Below are 10,832 nucleotides of genomic sequence, written 5' to 3'. Positions count from 1 at the left end.
AATACTGAATTATTAGTAATCCCAAGGTTTATAAAGTAAGAATCCTGGGCAGTTTTTTCTTGTCATTTCAAAACACGCCAATGTAAATGCACCTTTACCGTCATGATTGATATTTAAAAAAACTGTCAAATTAACTTTGACATACATCAATTTTTACACAATGCCAGCTGTACAAATTTTAATAAATCTCGAGCAATAGCTCTTATTCAAAGCGGGATGTCGCAGCGGCAAGGCTCGGTGATTTTGAGGATTCCAAAATCTTCGACTTTGTCAGTGTCAAAAAGACAAATATGCCAAACATTAAAAGCTTGATTATGAGCACCGAAGGTATAGTTTAGAAATTTTGACAACTGAATGACACATCTGCCCAGGTTTCTGTGTCCCCAACTGTACATAGATAAAAAAAATATAAATTTGTTTTGTTAAAACTTGCAATATTTTAATTTATAATTTTATTAATTTTTTCTTTGATTTGTTTATCAGAAATTTTTTCGATAACTATTTATCGCAGAACACTGATCTTTTTTGTATATGATAGAAAATTAAATTTTCTTTCCAACGGTACCAAACAAAAAGCGGTTATCATCAAGAAGTCCGGAGTTATTATAAATAGACCGCTCCAAAAATCGACCAAAAACTCGACAAAAATCAATTTTTTGAGGTTAAAAACGCTTGAAACATGTTTTTCTATTAGACGTAGAATTACCCGCTGAACACGATGCAACAGGTTAAAATACTCTACGATCATGGTGTAAGATATTTAGGTGATGCAGCGAGCGCATGCACTGCGTTGGCTGAAGTGTGGTCAAGTCAAACTGGTCACGTGATTTTTAGACAAGGAGGACATATGCGGGCCATTCGTTCCCGAAAGTCCGCCTAATAAAGTGCACCTGAGGTGGTTACTTCAGCAATTTTATATTGTTCTAATACATGTTTATACATTTTGAAATGGGAAAAAATTTTGTGTGCCCAAGTTTAAAAGTGGCTATGCTAAAAATAATGAAAAATTATCTTTATTTCCGATACCTACCACGGAAAATGTTGCCTAATCGTATAATTCCAAAAATTCTGTGTTTTCACTATAAAGTGAAAAACATGTGTGTAAAAAACATTTTAAAGCAAAACATACCAGGTGAATAAAAAGTATGGAACCAAGCATTTTTTTKGTAAACTAAGCACTTTACAAAAAAAATAATTAGTGTAGTGTAAAGTCCAATTAAAATGTGACCATTTATCAAGAATAACATTTTTCGAAATTTCTTTTAGTTTTCGAGGTCTGGAAAAAAAATTTGTTTTTAAATGGCAACCCACTATGGTAATTTTTTTAATTAAAGATTATGATCTAAAAATTACCTCTAATTAAACAGAATTGTTTTCTAGTCAGTACTTTTTTTTTAATAAATTGTTAAAGTTGCGTTCCGAGCCCATCACGAAGATTTTCCGAACTTGAACAAAGGAGTCGTTTCATTACTTTGGTCGTTGGAGAGTCCGGTTTTTGGTGCAGGTGCTTTGGGTGGTTCCGGATGGATCAAAAAATGTAAAAACAAATCATTTTCTTCTATTTTTAGTCCATTCGAAACCACCCCAAAGCACCTGCATAGAAATCAGCGCTCTCCCATGATGAAAAGTTTGAAACAACCACTTTGGTTAAGTTCGGAAAATCTTCGTGATGAGCTCGGAACGCAACTTTAACAATTAATTAAAAAAAGTACTATCTAAAAAACAATTTTATTTAATTAGAGGTCATTTTTAGATCATAATCTTTAATTAAAAAAATTACCATGGTGGGTTGCCATTTAAAAAAAAATTTTTTTCCAGAACTCGAAAACTAAAAGAAATTTCCAAAAATGATAAATGGTCACATTTTAATTGGACTTTACGCTACACTAATTATTTTTTTCGTAAAGTGCTTAGTTTGGTTCCATACTTTTTATTCACCTGGTATAATTCGTGAAATAAAAACTGGCTGTTATACGGTAAATCTAAAGAAAATTAATTGAAATTATAAACACCATAAAACATATTTTTTCTAGATTGAAACAGCTTTTGTCAAATTTTATCTCAAAAAGCCAAAATTAGAAGAAGAAGCAGTACTATTTTTCCAGATTGTCTAGGATATTGTTAAATTTGATCCACAAGTTAAACGAAGGAGAAAAGCAAAAAGAATTGAAAAAGCAACTCTAAATTTAGATTTTTTTGGTTGCTGTTTTTAATAATTATCAATAAATAATAATTTGCTTATTTATTTTAGTAGAAGTATCAAATATAAATCAAGAAATTATCAAGAATCAAATAGCTGAACTGAATAACTAACAAAATTTATTTGAAAAAAATTAAAATAAGAATAAAGGTTTATTCTATTTATTTATTTACCTTCTAGTCTGTGGTCTTTACATTCAATTGCGCATGGTAATAATTAATGTGATTTCGATAATTATGAAAAAAAGTTCAGTTCAAAGTAACGTTATTTAAAAAAGTAGTAATCGACGGTATTAAATAAACTTTATATATTTGACCTCTCTGATTTAATTTTTCTCTGGATACAAAAACAACTACAGTCCAAAAACTGAATTAAATAACAACAAATTTTTGATAAATTGATGGTGTTACGGCAGTTTTGCAATTCCTAATAATTTTAAATTTAGAATTAAATTTTACTTGGTCCAGTTTCATGATCGAATTAAAGTAACTTTAAAGTTAATGTTAGTTTAGAATGTAAAATTTTGCTCAATGAGTCCGTAGTAATTAGCACATTCTAAACAACATTTAATTTAATGCTCCTTTAAATTTTATTATGCAACTGGCCCTTAGAATATTATGCTCCTACAAAATATGTAGGTGTTTATGTTCTTGTCTTCGATATTCCGTTTCATAAAATAACCTTATTTAAAAAGAATTCTTTTTAATTAAGCACTAATTTATTTATTTTTTTAATATACCTACTAATTTAGTAATTATTTAATATAACAACAGTTTTCAAGTAAAATTCAATATGTATTTATTTTACGTTTCGCCACAGAAACACATGTATAAACTTCTTTTTTTTAAGTATAACTATTATCATTTATACAACTGCAACTTTTCGGTCCATTCCTTCATTTATTGGTAGTAATGATGGCCCGATTACGCTATCTCTCTCTAAATTGAGCGTGACCGGTTTGGCCACACGTTTGCAGGGCTCGCTGCATCACTTAAATATCTTACACCGTGTCTACGATGCATAGTTTTTGAGATATTTAGTGATAAAGTTAAGAATAAGGCTAGAAGTATACAAGATTTATAAAAGAAGATGTGGTAAATAACACTGGTCAAAAAAAAATTGAACAAATTTTCGGTAACATTGATTAAATTACCTTCCACGTTTACGATTTTTCACTCTGATTTCGAAAATTTTCACAAAAATGTCTCATGACGTATCATTCGTATGTTACCAACTTCGTTCTGACACCCATGTTAAAGCAAAAGAGTACTGAAAATAATTCAACTATTTAARATATTTTATTATGAGCATACAATATTTTAATAAACTAACTTTAGAAACATTTAAAAAGTCTTATATTACAATAAAAGAGTGAAATTTCAACATTTTCTTTTGTTAGGTACGTTACTGTCGCGTTTTAAAAAAGCTAACAGTAATTGACCATCATGGAAGAGTTCTAGCGGCCTTGATAGCATTCTTTCATCTTTCTGATGTCTTGGTGAAACCTCTCTTTTTGTTCGTCACTGACAGCCCCCAGATTTATTGGAAAAAAATCCAAGTGGGGGAGCAGAAAATGTATTAATTATATTATTGGTAAAAAATGCAACAAATCAACGGTACGTGTTATCAAAAAACTAAATGCATTTTGTTATTTAGGAAGTAAAAAACTACTATTGACCAAATTGTCATCAATGTTACCGAACCCTTGTTGACCTGTGTAATGCAAGATGCAACATAATAATAATAACACAAATCTGAAATCTGACAGAAGGTGACCAACATTGAGACAATTCAATTAATTCAAAATCAATTCAAAATTGACGGCAAATAGAAGACTTAAACTTGAAAGATACTTTGTTTTCGCTGCAAATAAAAATGCAAAAAATTGCACACTTAGGTGTGTTGGTCCTTAAATCGAGACGAATCAGGACATAAATGTAAAACAAGACAAGACATAAGACAATAAAAACCTAAACATGTCCTGGCTAAATCAGGACGTTACAACCTGCGGATAATCGAGCATAACTTCACTGACGTCACCATATAGCCATCTTACTCGCTCTTTAGTGTCTCTCACTCCAAGGCAACCTTTTTACTTTATAAATCTTGTAGTAATCCCTTCATATTCGTTATATCAGAATGCTTCAGGTAACAGCTAAAACAGCAGTAGCCCATTGCAAATGAATAACAATTACCTCTAAAAGTTTGATGTTGATTTTGAATGTTAAAGTTGCCAAACTAAAATTTTAAATTTGACACCATCTTAAGGTAAAAAATCATTTACAGTCACCCGGTATTTACAAGCCGTGAATTGGAGCATTTAAATTCGTGTTTTTTCCAAACTAAACAAAAAACAGGACTTTTTATATGAAAATAGCGTAAACAGATAGGACATGTCCAAGTTGAACAAAATTGTTTTTTGTACTTCCTTTATAAATAAAATTCTGCAATAGTGACGTAATTTTTATTCAAAAGTCGTATAACAATATGTTGGTAAGCAGAATTAATAGGTAAACATAACTTACTTACATACAAATTAGGAACAAGAGCTCAATACAAATGCATCTAACAAATTAATTTTTTAGATATAAAAAGAACGAAATTTGTTCGTTAATTAAATAATCATAAAATAAAAAGGTGCAACAATACCTTTAGTATTAGGGGGCCATGTGGTTGAATAATACGCTGTAAAATCTATTTTTGTAGAACAAGTAATAAAAGATTTTTTTATATTGCCCCTAATTTTTTCACAATGACGCAAAAACATTGTGAATTTAGTAGAAACGGTTAAAACAAAACAAAAATTCAACAAATGGCAATTCCAAAACAGTAAAGATATCACAATATTAAGCTTAGATTTAAGAGACTAATCACCTCATATCATATCTTCCTAGAAAAAATATTAATCGATGATAATTTTTATAGCACCACAATAAAAGATGTGCTAAAGTCTAACACTGTTAACAAAAATACAGACAATTGTTTAGTAACTATATTTCAAATAAGTAACAATAAATCAAAATGTAATATTAATTATACTCTTTAAAAATATTTTATGGTAATACTACACGATTTACGTACTATAAAAACCATGCTTCAGCTGTTTGGTCAAATGACAGGCCAAGATTACACCAAAAAGCTGTAAAATAAGATGTTATGTTAAAACACAATTATTGTAATTTCAGGTATCATACCTGTATAAATGCAATCGCAATTCCGACTCCTCCCAAAGTGACTGCATGARCTTTTAGATAGTCACCAAAGCCAGCCACACAGCCCTGTTTGTAATAAGTTGCAGAAGAGTTATCATATAGATTGCATTTTATTATTCCGGTGGCTCCATTGTTGCTCTTACAGCAACTAGCAGGAAGGTCTCCTTTTTCTACTGTTGTCGTTTCTGCAACAGCTTCACGCTTTCTTTTGAGTCCAGAATTGTGTGTTGAAGTTTCCGTTGAAGTACTTGAAGTTGTAGAAGTTGCTGATGTTTTTTGAGATGAACTTGAAACCGTTGTTTCGCTAGATGATGAACTTGGGACTGTTGTAGTCACTATTTTTGTTGAAGAAGGAGTCGGCGTAATATATTTTTCCCAGTCGTCCGGTTTGGAAGCACCACAACATTCAAACTAAAATTGTCCCCAATCACAAATAATATGGGTAAAAAAACGTACAAAATATACTCACTTCATACTGAATTGTATCCCACATAATTGTAGTAGGATTAGGTTTGTTACTGTTAAATTCGTACATTTTCAAAGAATTAGTTAACTCCTCTGTTAAAAATGAAGTGGTTTTGTCTCTTAAAACATATCCAGCGATTCCGGCAGAAAATTCCATGATAAATATAATCGACAACAAAACTGAAAACTATACAACAATTGTTAGGAAGAAACGAGTTTACTTGAAAACTTACAATGAAAATCATAAACCAACTTTCTCGGACAGCTCCGCAACATCCGAAGAACGAAATGAAGAAAATCAAGGAACCGATAGCTATCAATAGATTAGGTAAGGAGAAGTAACTGTCGTTTAAAAATACATCGTATTCTGTATAATATGATTTCACTGAAACTCCCACTGCAATCATAATAATCCCACTGATCTGAAAATAAAACCGAATATTAATTTTCCATCCATATTATTCAAATGCGCTGTTTTATCATCTCAAGTGACTTTATTAATAACTAAACCATTGTTTAGCGTTATCTGATTTCCTGGAATCGCGAAAATGCGCATCTCTTACAACCCATGGCCTGCAAAAGGCCACTTTCCAAACCAGTTCCACGTCGAACCGGTCGCATACTTATTACTTACCACAAACAGCAGATTAAAAATGAAAAGCACATATTTAATAACTCTATTACTCCAGCTGAGATTCATTTTGAGTTATTTACTCAGCACGTGACACTTAACTGCACACTTTCTTCAAAATTTCACTTTCACAGGTCTCTGGTTTTATTCTGACTAGGTTCGAGGAGGTGTTTCGATAGTTATTTGGGATCAACTGATAACATTATCGTGTCAACACAATCCGTAGACGTGGACATACTTTATAATCTTTTCACCTGCGAGCACGTACAACGCGATTATTATTAAAACTGGAACACATTTTACTACAGCCGCGGGTAGAATGGAGCGATTGAGCGGTTACATCAACATTTTTGTTGGCTCGGAAATTTGTTTATGTGCGACCTTGAATTTTTACACCGGCCATTACAACAATTATTGATAATACAAGGAAAATAACAACGAAAGGTTTGAACATTTATTTAAAAAAATGTACATTCAACAGTCTGGAATTGTGACTTAGTTATTAATTATTTCGGTGTAAATTTATAACAAAAAAATTATATTAAATCTTTGTAAACCAAAGTGCTCAAGTCGCATTCCCAAAATTTCCACACAGTAATTATTGTGCAATGCGAAAAAATAAATAACACTATTTTTCAATCTTGATTTCAAAGTTTTTTTTTTTTTTTAAATTTGAAATACATAATAAAGTCGATATAAAATTTACATAGCATACATTAAAAAACAATAGTTACTTATGACTCAAGAGAATGTAGGTAATGCCAGAGGCGACTGACAGACTAATAAATTAATAACATAAGAAAATGATTAAGTCAAAAATTCAGTTCATTCGATATCAAGAAGTTTATTGTTTATGTTAAAAAACACTCAATTCCAGTTTATTTTATTCTTGATGGAATAAAAAAGTACCAAATTATTACTTAGTCAAAAGTGTCAAAAACCAAGTACAGTGGATAGAAAAATTTATTTTGTTTATTCTTTTATTCCTTACGAGTTTCTTTCTGGTCTTGGAAAATCGACATTTCTGCTAGAAGGATATTGGAAATGATTTTTTTTTGTTACACAATAGAATGATTTCAAATTTTATTTTTAATAAAAAATCAATAAAAACAAACAGTTTATTGGTAATAGTTATTTTTGTTACAAGTACCTAAAACACAGTGTTTGCGGACGAATCGTTGCTGCTTCCGGACGAGGTGAAACCTTAAAAAGCTGTTTTCGGGAGCGTATACAAAAAAGGATTTTTTAAAAATTTTCTTATATGAAAAATGAGATCAAGTGGTTAATACCAGAGTTACTTTTTATATTAATTGTACTTTAATTAAAAAATCAGTAACTTTACTGTCAATACTGCCTCAAAAGCTTTAGTTTTATTTACGAATTTTCTGTTTTATTTCTTGTAGAAGTTTCCTAAATAATTTTGCACCGGAGCTGCTTTACAGCTTTACAGTGCAACAAGCCAAATATTTTACTGTTTTTGGTTCTGTTTTTTATCTAGAATAAAGCGTCACTTTATTCTCTGTTGGAAGGAAAATAAATTTAATTTATTCATCAACTGCAAAACAAAGGTAAAACAAAATAAACAACATAGCAGACACTTTTTTTAATATAAAATGTGAGGCTTTCGGTTTACATCTTCTTGTTTCTTTTTTTCTTTCTCTGTCTTTATTTAATTCCTTCTCTAAACAAAAATTTACCAAATCATTAATGAATTCACAAAAAAAAATAGTTACGAACTTTATTATTAATAATATGTACTAATAATAAATAAGGCTATGCTCTACGACTTGATTGAATTTGTAATTATTTTTACTAAGTTCTACGAGTGGTCAAATGTGCAATCACAGTCTAGTGTATTTTTTGATTTTAATGTTTGTGACAATGACAATTGCAAATTGCTTTTAATAAACTTACCAATTAGGTACCTGACTTTCAGGTGGCAAACATTATCTTAAGAATTTACGTCTTCATGAGTACCTAAGTATATGTATTTACGTTTCAGTAACTGACGGAAAATTCCCTAAATTTTAAAATTTTCGTTCGCTAAGTAGAAAAAAATAGTATTTCACTCGTTACAGAAGGCTATACAAGCAATTGATTGCCGCTACGCGAGTATGTTGAATGTTTTCTGCAAATCGTATCTAGGTAATGAAAATCTAAATTTCATAGTTTTTCACAAAAGAGGTCTCTTGCGTTTTTTCGATAGAACTTACCGTTTTTAAGTAAAATTAGTTTAGAATTCGTCTAACAGACCATAAAGAGGATAAAAATTTAAAATTAAATTTGTTTCACCGTTTAAGGCACCCGTGATTAAAAATTTCGACAACTGATCTTTGAATTCGTTCAGGTGTCTAAAAGTAATCAGCTGTACCAACTTTTGTAATTTTTTTCTATTCTGCAATAGGGGTTTTCCCACCCCATTAAAAACGCATCTCTCTCAGGGGGTGTAGTTCGCTTACGTAACATTTTTTTTTAAACATGTTCATAGGAAACTTTTGTCTTAAAATTCAATATTCTATCACCTGTTTAAGTTTGTAACAATAAAAACGAAACACCCTGTACGTATTTATACCATTTTATTTTATATTTTACTAATACACTTCTTAATCATTAGAATACACACTTTGTAGCGTTGCCTAAAGCTTCTTTTATGTGTGCAAATATTTAATCATATTCGTCTATTTTTTCTTTAATAATATAATGTAAGAAAAACAACAACGAAAGGTTGAAACATTTATTACAAAAACCTACACTGGATCGTCAGGAAGTGCGACTTAAATTAATGATTATTGTTACAATATAACCCTACAGAGAAAAAAAATAACAATTATAATATTCAGGGTTAACTAATTTTATTGCTTGTATTTAATACAAGAGAGGGATTAAACCGTTTCGTAATCACTTCGAATCTGCTTGGCTAAGTAACAGGACAATATAATACCAAGCAACTAGAAAAAAATAATTACTTAATTAAAAAGTTTTAGCTTATTTTTTTTTACCTGTATTATGGCGAAAGTCAGTCCAACACTTTCAACCGTAGTGGCGTGCCCTTCAATATAATCACTAAAAACTTCCAAACAGCCCTCTCTGTGAAGCCCTTCACTCTTTTCATTGCAAGTCACATTGCCGAAACTTCCATGAGGGAAGTTACAGCAAGTCACCGGGAGTTGTCCGTGAGTCGAAGTGACATTTTCCCAATCAGTGTAATTTTGAATTCCGCAACATTGGAACTAATTTTAACAAAATAAACACAGTTTCGAATAAAAAACTTACATTTTCTTGAACTGTATCCCACAAATTGGTGATTTCAGTGTTATTTGGAGTATTATATCTTCGCAAAGTGCCAGTAAGGGCTTTATCGATCATTTCGTCCGTTTGGTGTTTCAAAACCAAACCTCCGATTCCAACAATAAGTTCAAGAATGAAGATAACAATGAGCATCATTGAAAACTTGAAAAAAATCGTCAATTTGTGTAAATTTTATTTGATTTGTGATTACAGTTTGAGTCATGCATGCATTTTCCTTGAGTGCTCCACAGCATCCAAAAAATGCAATGATGAAAATAATTACGCCAATTATGATTAGAAGGTCGGAGGCGTAGATGTATTTGTCGTCGAGAAAAGAGGTGTATTCATTGTAGTAGGCCTTAACGGAGGCGCCGACTGATAAAATGACCACTCCCGTCAGCTGAAATTCATGAAAATATTGAAAACTTTCTGGAAAATCCGAAAAAAGTGCATAGAAACACTTGGTTAAATATTAATAGTGTGTTTGTTTTTTCTAAAGCCATGAGTTGAAATTATTAGTATTTATTGTGTTAAGTTTTATAAAACAGTTTTATCAGATGTGAGAATACGCCAGATAAGCGAAATTAGTCACCACTAGGAAAGTATTGCTTGAAAAATTAAGCAATATTGATATCTCTATTTCAACAATGAATTGTGATTTAAAGATGATGTTCAAAAACAACTTAAGTATTTGAGTATTTTTTTACATTTTTAAAGGACAACCCGCTATAAAACTATTTTTCTCATGAAGGTTATGATCTAAGGATTACAATTATCTACTTTATACAGGGTGTGCCAGAACTCGCGCCCCAGAGAAAATTTTCAAGTAAGGTAAAATACCAGGAACATGAAAAAAATGTTTAAAAAATTCTATATGTCAAAAAATTTTCACATTTTTTTTTACATTTTTTATATCTATTTAATGATACTGATGATCTTGTAAATGTTTTTTTTACAATTATTTAGTAAAGGTACAAAAATTTTACCAATAAAAGCCATAAATAACAATGAACAAATTGCAAAATTTAAACTCTCA

General features: G+C 30.6%; 2 protein-coding genes across 2 annotated transcripts in view; both read right to left on the bottom strand.

The window, feature by feature from the left end:
• Nucleotides 1-4,650: 4,650 nt before the first annotated feature.
• Nucleotides 4,651-6,861, bottom strand: LOC123011889 (CD63 antigen-like). The gene is made up of 5 exons (XM_044409597.1): nucleotides 6,512-6,861; nucleotides 6,111-6,299; nucleotides 5,882-6,064; nucleotides 5,395-5,823; nucleotides 4,651-5,339 (listed from the first exon to the last, which is right to left on the bottom strand). The coding sequence occupies exons 1-5, from the start codon at nucleotides 6,575-6,577 to the stop codon at nucleotides 5,274-5,276; spliced, it is 933 nt and encodes a 310-aa protein (XP_044265532.1). The 5' UTR covers nucleotides 6,578-6,861; the 3' UTR covers nucleotides 4,651-5,273.
• A 2,367-nt stretch (nucleotides 6,862-9,228) lies between these two features.
• Nucleotides 9,229-10,832, bottom strand: part of LOC123016035 (CD63 antigen-like) — a 6,229-nt gene continuing 4,625 nt past the window's right edge. The window contains exons 2-5 of the mRNA XM_044416226.1: nucleotides 10,008-10,196; nucleotides 9,782-9,958; nucleotides 9,508-9,738; nucleotides 9,229-9,456 (exon numbers count right to left, since the gene is read on the bottom strand). Of these exons, the coding sequence (XP_044272161.1) occupies nucleotides 9,391-9,456; nucleotides 9,508-9,738; nucleotides 9,782-9,958; nucleotides 10,008-10,196 (663 nt within the window). The 3' untranslated portion in view covers nucleotides 9,229-9,390. The remainder of the gene's footprint in view (nucleotides 9,457-9,507; nucleotides 9,739-9,781; nucleotides 9,959-10,007; nucleotides 10,197-10,832) is intronic.

The sequence above is a fragment of the Tribolium madens genome, unplaced genomic scaffold, assembly GCF_015345945.1.
Source record: "Tribolium madens isolate multiple individuals breed KSU strain unplaced genomic scaffold, Tmad_KSU_1.1 Scaffold_19;HRSCAF=116;Tcas5.2_LG9, whole genome shotgun sequence".
Lineage (NCBI taxonomy): Eukaryota > Metazoa > Arthropoda > Insecta > Coleoptera > Tenebrionidae > Tribolium > Tribolium madens.
Note: the sequence above shows the minus strand (reverse complement) of the source record. Positions and strands in the feature narration are given on the sequence as shown.